The 13,496-nt window shown below is 26.8% G+C and overlaps 1 protein-coding gene across 2 annotated transcripts in view; it reads right to left on the bottom strand.

Annotated features, from left to right (window-relative positions):
* Positions 1 to 702: 702 nt before the first annotated feature.
* LOC129972329 (valine--tRNA ligase-like) overlaps positions 703 to 13,496 on the bottom strand; it is a 30,900-nt gene continuing 18,106 nt past the window's right edge. The window contains exons 18-25 of one of the 2 annotated variants that reach the window (XM_056086429.1): positions 12,851 to 13,004; positions 10,953 to 11,092; positions 9,646 to 9,804; positions 8,940 to 9,146; positions 7,517 to 7,631; positions 5,018 to 5,211; positions 3,374 to 3,514; positions 703 to 2,412 (exon numbers count right to left, since the gene is read on the bottom strand). In XM_056086429.1, the coding sequence (XP_055942404.1) occupies positions 2,320 to 2,412; positions 3,374 to 3,514; positions 5,018 to 5,211; positions 7,517 to 7,631; positions 8,940 to 9,146; positions 9,646 to 9,804; positions 10,953 to 11,092; positions 12,851 to 13,004 (1,203 nt within the window). In that variant the 3' untranslated portion in view covers positions 703 to 2,319. The remainder of the gene's footprint in view (positions 2,413 to 3,373; positions 3,515 to 5,017; positions 5,212 to 7,516; positions 7,632 to 8,939; positions 9,147 to 9,645; positions 9,805 to 10,952; positions 11,093 to 12,850; positions 13,005 to 13,496) is intronic. The other variant, XM_056086430.1, reaches the window with a different exon arrangement.

Below are 13,496 nucleotides of genomic sequence, written 5' to 3'. Positions count from 1 at the left end.
GATTTAAAATTAAAAGATCTCAAAATAATCTTTGCTTTGCTTTCAAAGGGAAAATAAACATAACTAATTTAACTTCAATAACTACCTTGTATATTAAAAATACACTTTATTTAATTCAATTGAATCGAAATAATAATACATGAATTTGAGGAAAGATAAGTATCAATTTTTACTCCTTTAAATAATTATTAAAAAATATGAGTTTTAAAGCAGAGTATCCACCAAATATTAGATGAAAAATTATCAAACCTTTGTCCACACATTTCTTCAGATTTTTCTGCTTTGTCTAAAAATTTTAATCAAAGATAGGTTTGCCCTATTTTCTACTTTATTGTTTGCTTTATGTGTAGATGTTGATTTATGTAAACATAATTTGTTTTCAGAATTAAAAAAAAAATATTGAAAAATCATTATGCATAACAGTTAAACATAGAATGCAACAAAATAAGGAAAATTTGTCAAAACTATTTCAACCATGATTATCACAAATGGAATGAATGAAAATGCTTCACATGCACGAAGAACATTAATATAGTACAGAGCTCCTTAAATTTTTCATATTTGTGACCACCTTTTTAATGGGTAAAAATACTTTAGTATCTAATTTTCTTCAAAAAACTTCATTAGCAATTTCAAAATTAAATAAAATATATATATATAAATAATAAGATATTAATTAATGGCTAACATTATGAAATTTAATAAAAAAATTAGTGAATTTTAATTTTTAAAATCAAGAATATCCTTTTTAATAACTTTTGGTTAAAAACAGTTGAAAGAGTTTTCATTAAACAAAAGAATTTCTCAAAAATCCCTATTTAGGGCTCAGAATAACAGTTTAAGAAGTCTTCATATAGTAGACTACATTATAAATTAGAAAGCCTGCAAACAAATACCACAATTAATTGATATATTTTTATATATGAAAAATACAGTAAAACTTTGTTTAACGAGCAAAACAAAAGGCACAAAATGTGATTCACTAAACTAACGATATTTCGCAGAAGCAGTGGCGAAGACACACTGTGATATAACATGTTGGAATGGCTTCTATCAGTCTCTTTTGAGTGCATATTTAAAGAGAACTCTTATATTTACATGGAAGATACTTTAGCCAGATAGCTTTGTCGAACGCAACTCTGAAGGATTTGAGTAAATGCTTATGAGAACTTAATCAATGAGATTTTATTTCTGACTAAGATTATGAGATTACAGTTGGATAGCTGGTGAAAGAACATAACTAGAAATATTGAAGAACTTATGGAGCTACATTCAGTATCACAACAAAAAGGCGCAGAGAATATTTGTTAAAAGAGAAAGAAATAATAAACGCAATAGAGCAACAACCTTCCAATGAAATACGGTAGATACTGAAACCATTTAGAATTATAGAACTGTATGCCGAAAAGAATAATCCTTCTCAGCCAATAGTTGTGCATCCTACATAATCATTTAACAAAAATGCCATATTGTAGCTGCTCTCGTAATGCTAACTGTAACTGACTATGGTGATGTCAGAAACAGTGTCCTCTGAAGCCATGTGGTGCTATGATGGAGTTCAGATCTAGCAATGCCAATGCCATGCTTTCATCCATGCTCTTACTCATATGTTAAATTTAGTCAAATTTTGGTGTGTAAATTGTCTGTGTGTAACGTAGCCGCTAAATAAATAACAATTACACTAATTTGAACTTTTTACTGAACGGCCCCTCACAATATCTCATTTTTGCTAAATTTTGAAGTGCAGCTCCAAACACAAGGATGGTAAGAAACCCTTCTTGGAAAAGAAAAAGAAAAAAGGATGCATTATAAATAATAAATTACATTATTACAAATTTGTTTGAGTAATTTTTTCGGAATGGAATGCATTGTACTATTTTACATGGATTGATATGGAAACAATTGTTTTGCCTAATGATTTTTTTTCACAATACAAGCTAGATTTTGGAACGAATTATGCTCGTTAAGCAAGGTTCCACCATATAATGCTTACATTCTCAGTACAAAATAATTGGTTTTATATATTTTTTTGAATGAATTATTATATTGAATATGCAACTTTATTTTCAAAGATGGGGGTAGTTAAATTGCACAAAACTATCACAATGAGAAATAAATAAAACATTTCAATATTTTAAATCTGTAATAAATAAATAATGAAAAATGGAAAAAAATATATATAAAAGTACCATAGCACAACAGTAATTAACATAAAAAAAAATTTCATCATATGTTTCATGTGAGTAGCAAATTCTATGTGTTGGCATGATAGCTACTCTGTATGATACTATATTAACAGTGGAAGACACAGTGGAACCTTCATGACACTGAGGAGTCTTTTGTTGCTTTCTCTGATTCTTTTTTGCCATAATAATTAAGAAGTTTCTGTAATTCTCCTTCGAGAGAGGCTTTCTGAAATTGCAAGAATCTCAGTTCAAAATTTTAATAATATTAAAAAACATTTATTATAATAAATAATGAAGTAATTTTTTATGCAATAAAAGATTAAAAAAACTAGCAATTTAAATAATAAAATTATTATCTATAAAATTTTTAATTAAAATTTTAAATTAAATTCTTTGTTACTGAACACAATTATTATATTTATTAAAAATATATCAGTTGACTCAAGTAACCAGCTGGTTTGTTGCAAATATTGGTTATATTTGATTTCAGGAGAATTGTTTAGATATAACTTGAATCAGATGAATCATTTAGATAATGGAAATTAGTCTAACAATATCATAGCACTATCAAAAACATAAATATCTGATTCATCTATTTTCTAAATTTTGTAACAAGCTAAGGAAGTAAATAAAAAGAATAAGAAAGTTTAAAACATATTAAATGCAATAATTCAAAAGAGAATTAATTATATTTCATAGATTTAAGATTTGTGATTGCAAACTGTAACCAAATGTGGGTAGTGTGCCCTATGAAATTGAAACAAATTGTATCAATTCCAAAATAAAGTACTAAAAATGCAATAAATAATGTTATAAAAATGCAGCATAAATTTTTTTTTCTGTAATTTCATAAAAAAAAGTGTTATTCCTTAACAATGATTTTGGAATAAATTACCAATCGCATAATAAAACAAATATTTTTTAAATTCTGCATAATAATTTAATTACAATTTTTAAATAATTTAAAATCCATTTATAGTAAGAAAAATGATCAAGAAAAATTATAAATACTTTAATTTGATAAATTAGATAAGGATTAGAATTTGCGAATGGGATGTATACGATTGGGATGCAAAAAACATTTATAAAAAGATATTTCTTTGAAAAATCAGTAAACAATAATTTTTTCTCCCTTTATAGATTAAAAAAAAAAAAAAATATCATAAAGAACGAATTTCAAAACTCACCTTTGCCATGGCTTTTTCCTGCACACTCAAAGGTGCATTTTTACGATAATCATTATCAGACAGCATTTTATTCAATCTAGTGAGCTCTTCACGTATTTTGTCCAACTTGCTAAAACTATCCTCTTCAGTTTTAAGTTTCTCCTAGATTAACACAATTTAAATAATAGCAAATATTAAAAAGTATTTGCATTCTTGTATGAAAAATATTTAGATATTTATAGCATATGTCTTAATTAAAGAATTGAATGTTTTGCAAATAAAAATTTTAATTATGAATTAAATATGTTTTGAACATTTTTGTGCAAATCCTGTTAATAGATAAGCTTAAAAAAGCATTTTCAAATAATATCTTGATCTAATATCACCCATTAATGTTTTTTTATATAAATAAATATCCCAAGACTGTTTATGAAATTCCCATATACATCATAATTTATTAATGTAAAGGCCAAAACGCATGAAATTTTTACAATTATGTCTTTTGAAATTTTCTAGATGGTGTTTTTAATTAGAAAATTCAATATAATTTTAACTTTAGAATCCCGAAAAATTAAAATAATATTATGATTGAAAGAAGAAAAAAATGTAATATCACATGAATTACATAATGATATGTTAAATTTCCTTCATTTTAACATAAAATAATTTCAGCATTTTTTTTTGTTGTTGTTGTTTTGCTATTAAACTGAGTAAATTTTTTAAATATTTAAATATACTTCATTTTTTTTCTTTATGCATTCAAAGCTTTCTTCTTTTTATAAGACATTGAATACTTAGTTGACATAATATTTAACTGCATTATTAAAACATAAATGTGTGTGGCAAAAGACTCCAACAGTGCAGTTTTTTTATTTCTTCTAAACATAAAAAATCATGCAAAAATTATTCCTTGATACATACAAATAAAAAGGTATGCTATATTCGATAGAAACATTAGTTTTATTCTTTACAGTCCTTAACAAAATAATATTTAAAATTTTGATAAAACTATTTTGGTTGAATACTTAAGGAGAATATATTTTGCATCCCCTCTTATATAATATATTAAATTATATAATATATTATAATATGTTACATAGTAAACTAAATATTATAATATATAAATTATACAATTCATAATAGTGTAAGATTTAATAGAATAATTTATATTATGTAATATAAAATATACAATATTATTATATTACGTAATAGATATTTTAATTATATCTGAAGAAGGCTTTTGTAATAGAGTTTACAGAATAAATCATTATATTTTAAAAATATCTTTTTTTTATTAAGTGATTTTAAAATTGAACCACCATGCTTTAAAGGGTTAAGGCACTCTCTTATCACATTTGGCATAAATTAGAATAAATCATCAATCATCAAAACCTAGACTAACACTTATTACACTAATAACCTTTTGTCTTTCTTAAGCATGCCTTTACTGTTAATATTTTTTATTATTTAATTTTATATTTTAACTTGGTTATTCATACAGCACAAAATAATAATAACTCAAGAATCTTAGTAATAAAAACTGACACAATCTAGCGGCAATTACTAAAATTACTATTTATAATTCATAATGTAAAAATAATTATTTAAAAGATAATAAAAGGCACAAAATTGCATTTCGCTTTGATTATTATTATAGATACATACTCTCATATCCATTATCACAGTAATGCCATGCTCACAAGGTTCAAACACCCAAGAATCTCCAGGATATTGCTCAAAGAATTCTTGACCCTGAGTGAGATGAAAAGTAACTGACTCGAGTTTAGCTAGCAAAGCCATGAGATCACTGAAGGGATTTAAAGCTGCCAATGTATTTTCCTCATCAACAGCAACTACAACTATTAAAAAAAGATAAAAATATAATTTTTTTTCTGTATCTTTTAGGCAAATAAAATATCAAAATCTGTAAAATAGCAACAATTTATTATAAATTTTTACAAACTGAAATTATTTTCATTTAATGATAAATTGTAAAATACTTTATTTTAAGTCATCAAATAATACAGCTTAAAGTAAATGGCAGATCTCATTTAATCATCAATCAATCAAAACAGGCATAAAAAAACTTTAACAATTAAAATCGAGAATTTTGTTCAGTAAAATTTTGATAATCTATTCCAAAAATCGTAAAAATAACATTTTGAATAAAAGAAAACAACAAAATATATAACTTCTCTCTGTGAAATCTGATACAGTCTAGCTCTGATGAGTTGGTGACAGGTCATCAGAACTGTATAGCAATGTTGCGAATCTGTAATGTTGCCACTCAGGGTGGTTAACTCCATCGTAAGAAAGACAGTTTTACAGATATATCTGTTGGATGCTCATGGCATATAGTACCAATGATTCTCGAGCTTGGTGACCATTTGATGACAAAATGAATAATACTAGAATCTTCAGGAAATTTGGAGATAGAACAATAGGAGACAAATTATGCTTGATAGTTCGAGAACCTTCAGTGTCCTGCTCCGAGAGCTATAAAAGACGGCAGTGTGAGCTGAAGTCAATCTTATAGATAGTCAACAGGGAAATAATTCAGGGGATCAGTCCAGTGAAGCGCAAGCGTTGACTGGAACTCAAGCGATTAGTAGACTGAGAATTAAGCAGTGCGCCGAGTCTTGGAGACAAGTGTTGAAGCAGCATCAAGTCATGTGTGGAGTAGCCAGTCGTATAGTAGTGAGTCGGCAGTTGGGTATAGCTGAAACGAGAAAATAGCAGGCGTTTGGAGAGATTGCAAAGAATAGCTACTTAGATTCCCTCCTCCTGCTGAGTTCTGCTTGGCCACTTTGTATGCTGTTGTGTTTGTTTACTACTGATTACCGCTTGTGAAGTACTGTTTGTTCTAAGTGTGCTGCTGTGTATTTCTTGTGTATGTCTCGTCTATGTATTCATGTTAATAAATATCCTTATTTGTTATTAAGCCTGTTGGACTGTTATACCCTACACTCACTACAGGCGAATCCGTCCTAATTTAGAAGAATTTTTTTCCTGTAACAATATTAAGACTTATTGGTGGTTTGATAAGTCAAGAGACAAATATGAATCAAAGTTAACTAAATTTAGCTATGCATTGCTCATTAATTAATTTTACGAATAATGCAAGATATATCAATATTGAAAAGTAGAAAAAAATGCAATGAATTCAACTCAATCATATTTATTATTACATTTATCACATTTATTATTACAATTTCTAGTTATTTTTCTGTGACACATTCACTCTCTCATACTTTCCTCCCTTTCAGCAAATGCATTCTAAAATAGAAAGTCAACTGCCAACTCATAACAGTCCTATTATAACATTAAGTGTAGAAAAATGTTTTCAATATAGAATTAGCAACAAACCTTTTTTTCATTCTATTAAATCACAAAATGGTTTATCTTTATCCTTATTTATAATAAAAAAGAATGAGAGTTTGAGTTGGTGCTCTACAGATTAGAGTGTTTAACACTGAAATGCCAAATTTGGCTCAAATATAATAAAATAACAAAATTTTATTACAAGCATTGGAAATTTCACACATTAAACAATTTCTCTACATGAAACTTCATTTTTCATACAGAGAAAGAAGAAATGCGGCAAAGCGGTTATGTCATCATATGGAGACATCTAGGAAAAAGTCCATTTTGATTTTTTACCATATTATAAATCAATATCTCAAGGATATTGCAGATGTGTGAACAACCGATTTGATAAGAATTACAATCTTTGAGAATCTTAAAAGAAGTCCCATTCTAAAGTCATAAATTTTGGGGTATTAAATCTGAAATTAATCCCCTAAATGAAGTCAATATTCTATCACACTGTCATCTATAGTTCTGAAAGGAAACAAGATACTAACCTTTCAAAAAATTTTCAGGTTTTAATATGTAAAAGATTTTTTTTTTAATAAAATTACTAAACTAGTCACCTTTTTTAGGAACCTTACACTGGAAAAAGTTAAAGGACCTTTTTTTTTATACAATAAAGAAATATTATGAAAAATATATATGAAATTGTGAACATTACCGGCAAATGATTTCAACAATAAACTGAATCAAATTATTAATCTAAACAAAATTAGTTTTTAATTTATTCTGGCATCAGAAATTAAAGTATATATATTATACAACAGAATTATATATATCATACAAATGAATTACCTGCAGGTCGCATCTGAGTAGCACCATGTTTTGATTTGAGTGACCGGGCAACACCAATTAATTCTGTTACAGTATGTACATCAGCTTCTAACATTGTATTTCTCCAACCTGAATACTAAAACAAAAGAGCAATATTTTCAAAAATTTATGAAATAAATAAATAATAGAGTTGTTTGCTGTTTTCTCATAATTATTACCAATAGTCATAAATTAAAAATTAACCAAAAATTATCGATCCAAAAATACCAATCTGATATTGTTATTTTTTTTTCTATGATCTCAGACATTTTTAAAATTTAATTCTAATTACAGCCTCAAAAACATGCATAAATAAGTGCATTTAGTATTTTTATTGCACTGAGTGACAAAGAATGCATGAATAAATGCAATAATGAAAGATATAGATATTTTTCAAGGTATACAAATTACTAGCTTCCATGTGTTGTAAGAAATGCAATAATCTGGAAGCAAATTCTTGAGTTTGAGAATTGATTTCATTGAAGGTCAGCTGTGATTTTTAGCCTTAATTAAAAATTAATGTACAACATAGGTCTGGAACACATTATTTTCTATTTGGTCCAAATCGATAAAGACATGAATGTTTTTTGAGGACATGGGGGGGGGGGGTTGACCTCAACATTTACTTAAAATTTTAACTTTTAAGCAATTTATGGTGATAGATTTGCCTATAAAGGAGATCTGTAAAGAAAGATGAATGGACCCAAAAGAAGTAATTTTTCTAAAGCTTGAATGAAGCTAATTAAATTTAACTCTATGCAATGTACAATTGAATTATACATCCTTTGGAAAATAGAATGTCTGTCCATCACAAGTGATGCAACCTGTCAAAAAGGTCTCATTAAATACTTATTTCCTTCATATGTTATTCAGGAAAAGAACTCGATAATTGTAAAATTATTTCTCATTCTATTCCGAAACAAAAAATACATTCAAACCCATGGATAACAATTATTTCATTAATTTAATAATAATACATTGTGAACAATGAACATACAGCTTTTAATATGACTTTCAGAAACCACTGGAGTACAGATTTAATTTAATAAAGTATTTAATGTTTCAGCCAATCATAACATAGGAAGTTGTTCCACTGAATTTTGAATGAAGAAAATCATTCTTTTTACATTCAAGGGTTGTCTTTTCTGGGAGTTTAAAGATTTCATTAGTCACTGGTCAATAGGTTAAAATAATATGACAAAAAATATCTGATTAACTTCAGAAAAAAACTCCCAAATACTACAAATTTTCTGTTCATATATAATTTCCTTATTATATATAAGCTGAATCAAATTTATTTTGCCAGCACTAGAATCCTGTGGCAACACTTACAATAAATCTAATTAAGTATTATTGAAACTTTCATGTAATTATGTAATGATAAGAAAAAAATAGATAAACTTACTTGGTCTGGAGTTGGATATTTAGCAAGTGAAACACTTGGACAGGATTCAATGTTTGCTAAGAGAAGTAACCTTTGGTAGAGTTCTTCAGAAATAAAAGGCATCATGGGAGAAATAATCTTTAAAAATGTCTCTATACATGTCAATAAAACTCTACAGATAAACAAACGTCTCTCCTCATTTTCCAATAAAGCAGGTTTTGCATATTCCTGAAAGTAGAATTACTTAAAATCAATTTATCATATTAACATTAAATGTGTGATAAACAATATAGCACTAATGTAATAGTTTTTTTTAATTTCTTCAGTATATACTAATAAATGACATACTGTTTCAAGGTAAAATAACTTTAGTTGCTTTTCCTGGGGGGGGGGACCATATTTATTTTTTTTAATTTTTTGATGTTCACAGTATTCACTTTATATAATCTTCATAGAAACAAATCATGCTTGAAGTCATGAATTTCACTCTTTATTACAAGATGGGATCAAATATTACTCGAAAGTTTTACATTGACATTAAAAATTAAAAATATACACATTTTATAAAATTTCTGAAATATTAACGCGCACATTTTAGGGAAATTTGATAAAGCATTTTGTGAAAATACCTTATCAAATATTTTAAATGTTTAAGAAAAATAAAATATAAAAAATAATAATTGTATAAAAATAAACTTTTATAAAGCACTAAAAATTAAAAACTTACAATGTACACATCACAGAAGTTTTGCACCCAAAATTGTCTTATTGCGTTAGCAACCAAATGGAATTCATATGTTTCGAAATGTGTGTTGCTCACAACAACAAGACCAGCTAGGCGACTCAGTATCCAGTGATCAACATCACTCTCCTTTAAATTCAGTACCTAAATATATATTAATAAAATATATATACAAACAGAATCATATATATATATGTAAACAAACTTTAACAGATAAGTGTCCGAGAAGAAGAAACCTTAGAAATTGTAAAATTCAATTTATTCCATCCTGGTAGATATAATTTACATACAAAGAATAAAAACATACCTCTGAATTATAATTAAAAAAATAACAATTACAAATTTTCCATAATTGCTGCTTATCAACTACTATTTCTCAAGGATTCACTTCTATATTGTTTGTATTTGTTTTTTTAAATTATTGCCAATGCTGCACACAAGGCTTCAAAATATAAAGTGCTTAAGTAATTAGACAAGTACATTAGAAATTATCATTGTCATGCCATGAGATTTGTCAAAATAATCAACGTTTATTATTTGATTTCCCTCACTAAAATCTTGCATGTTTCCAAAATTTTATGAAGAAAAGCCTGCAAAATTTTCAATGACGTTTTCAGCATGTTGTTGGCTAATTTCAAGTAAGCTATTATTCATGTCAACAATCTCAATTATAGCCTTAAAACACAAAATCAATTTTTTTAAAAATAAAAATCCACCTTGCTATTGCAATTTGTTTGCAGGAGATAGTTGTTTGTGGATTTTAACAGATTTCAAGCCACATCTAACAGCTTAGCTGTCCGTTTAAACGAATTTAGACCACTCTAATGTAAACAAAAGAATGTGAACCCTATCACATGAGATAAGTAACTCCCTGACATACCCTCATAAGAATATTCCTTCCAAGAACATTAACTCTTAATCCTGGCTGAAAATGAAGGATTTTTAAATTATCTACTTCAACACTGATAGCACTAAATAATGTAATGATTACATTAAATGAATATTTTTCTGTGTATTTAAACACAATGGTTCGAGACTAAAGGATGTTGGAAATATAAAACAAATAATAACATAGTCACAGTCATATTAATTGGTGTCTACTTTATTAAAAAGAATTTCACATTTAAACATTAATTTTTATACATCAATAATCAATTTCCTAAACATAAATAAAATTTTAAAATTAAAACAGCGTTTCATAAACTATTCTAAACCTAAATGAATACAAAAAGATTAAACAGAGAATACAGTTAAAATAAATAAATTAATAACATATTACAAATTCCACTTACTTCTTCTGTTGAAAGTGTAGTAAGACTTTCTCTTGGGCAATTTTCGATAGCTTTGGTAAATAATCTAAAACCTTGCCATATTTTATTGCAAAAATGACGACAAATGCGAATGGATTTCACATCAATACTGATTCGTTGATCTTTAAAAAATAACAAAATTAGTTATTGTGAAACATATTTATGAATTTTTATATAACAAATCCTTTTAAACTGATAAAAAAATCACAAATATTGTTGCGAGTAGTGTGTCAAATTTTATATTTATGTCATTCTCAAATTTCAACATTTTTGAGATCTCAATAGCAATTTATTTTAAATAAAGGGTTTAATTATACATTTTTAAGAATCTCAAATGTGAGTATTTTAATGGTTTTTTTTTAATTAAATGTGAATAATTATTATGTTGACTGTAGGCTGTAGCTAATTCTGTAGGCTGAAAGCTAATTTTTAAAATGAAACATTAAATTTTAGTGAAACTGAAATTTACTATTAATAACTTTTCTATTTTGTTGCAAATAAATATAAATTGAGAAAAGGTTTTCATGAAAAGCATAAATATATTATTTATTTAGAACCGTATTTTATTTTATTCATCTATCAGCAATGTGATGAACAGCTGTGGGAACAGCAGGTACATGAATTAATCCATTAATGCTCAGATTAATTTAAAGGATAGCTATCAGAAATTTCTTTTAAATTGTTGAAAACATTAAGGAAGAATAAGATAACTAAAATAAAATATTTAATTCTGTTTATAAAAAAAATCAAGAAAAATTATTAAAAAATTAGTAAAGAGTTATTAAAGAAACTTTCTACATAAATTACAAGCCTTTTATACATATTATTAGAGAATGGAGATGATACCTTAAGTCCAAAATGTGATAATGGATAGCACTTTATGTTATGAGGAAACATGAAAAACAGATAGAAAACACAGATGAAATGCATACACAAAAGCAGCACTTGTAGAAATCAATAACCCACATACAAGCAGCTAATTAAACAACAGCACAACAGTGTTCAGTACAATTTTCACAATTCAATAACATTCCAAACTGGGTATACTTCTTGTTCCTTGATGATGTTCACAGAGAACATAGGCCAGGTCAGTGGATTTTACCTCAGGTAAATGAATAAGTTGATGGAGGACATAGCTTTCAGTATTTTGCTATGGTCAACTTCAATGAACATAGTTCAACTGACAAAGTTCTTAATGCAATATAGGGTCTCTCGAAGTGGAGTATACTTCTTGTGTGAGGAATTTGCTTTTTATAGTTTCCCAATAGAATATGGAATTTTCTAGAAGAACATCAGATCCGGCATCTAAATGCTATATTGCCATAATTCTTGTATGCTCCAGAATCTTAATTTTAATCTCAAATTTGAGAACTGTTTCTAAATTTGTTGTCAAAGTTAGAGTACATTGACTTGACACCCATAAAAAATATCTGCACCTCATTCTTTTTAGAGATATTAATATTACAGGAAAGCAATAATATTATTTGTAACAATATCTATTAAATGATTTTTTAAATAATGCAAAATAATAAACAATGAAGATTTATTTTCAAATTCTTTCATAAAACAAAGGAAAGATTAAAAATAAAAACCTTCTAGTTAATGGATGGTACGTAGCATTTGAAAATTGTTGAGGAAATTGGGAATGCATAGAAGTTGCTAAACAAAAAAAGAAATAAAATAATGAAATAAATTTGGCTTGGCCATGAAAATTAAATGTAACCATCCAATAAAAGAATACTTAGTATTAATGAGTTACAATAATGATTTATAATCAATTGCCATCAACAACTGAAAATAGATAAATATTCCTCATCTACAATATCTTCACTTTCATTTCAGTCTTATTTTATTCAAATTATGAAGAAAAAAAATCTTACTTTGAATATCATGAGTTAAGAGAGAAAAACGTAAGCCATCTGTTCCACATTCAGGAATGCCATTTGGAAAGTTTTGCTTGTTAGCACTTAACAACAATTTCACTTCTTCTGGAGTCAATGAATCCTGACAATCTTTAACTCGCTGCAAAAGATCCTGAAACAATATGAAAGGAGTAAAAATACTTTTTTTTTTCTCAAATAAGAAGCAACAAATGTTCTACTTTAATTAAATTAACAAATAAATGTAATGAATTTTGAAAACAAATATTGAATTTGTTTGATATCTGATAAAGCAATACTGTTGTCTGTTCTTTAGTAAAATTTTTCTTTTCATCAATTTTTTTTATCAAAATAATTTTAATGTAACAATATGAATATTATAATATAGGTATTCAAGTATATAATCAAATATTAACAATACTTCCAACAAGATGCATTTGATAGTCAATAGGTTTAGTCTTCTATTATTCAATTAAATACTTTGTACATTGTTTAAAATAGTTAAGTTTATAGCTGACATTAGTCATTTGAATTACAGTCATCTAATTAAATGACTTTGAAATCACCGAACCTAATAAATTGCTATATTCAAGAAAAGAAGAAGAAAGACTTCATATTGACACAATACATAATTCAGATTTTATAT

This window comes from Argiope bruennichi, chromosome 6 (genome assembly GCF_947563725.1).
Source record: "Argiope bruennichi chromosome 6, qqArgBrue1.1, whole genome shotgun sequence".
NCBI lineage: Eukaryota > Metazoa > Arthropoda > Arachnida > Araneae > Araneidae > Argiope > Argiope bruennichi.
Note: the sequence above shows the minus strand (reverse complement) of the source record. Positions and strands in the feature narration are given on the sequence as shown.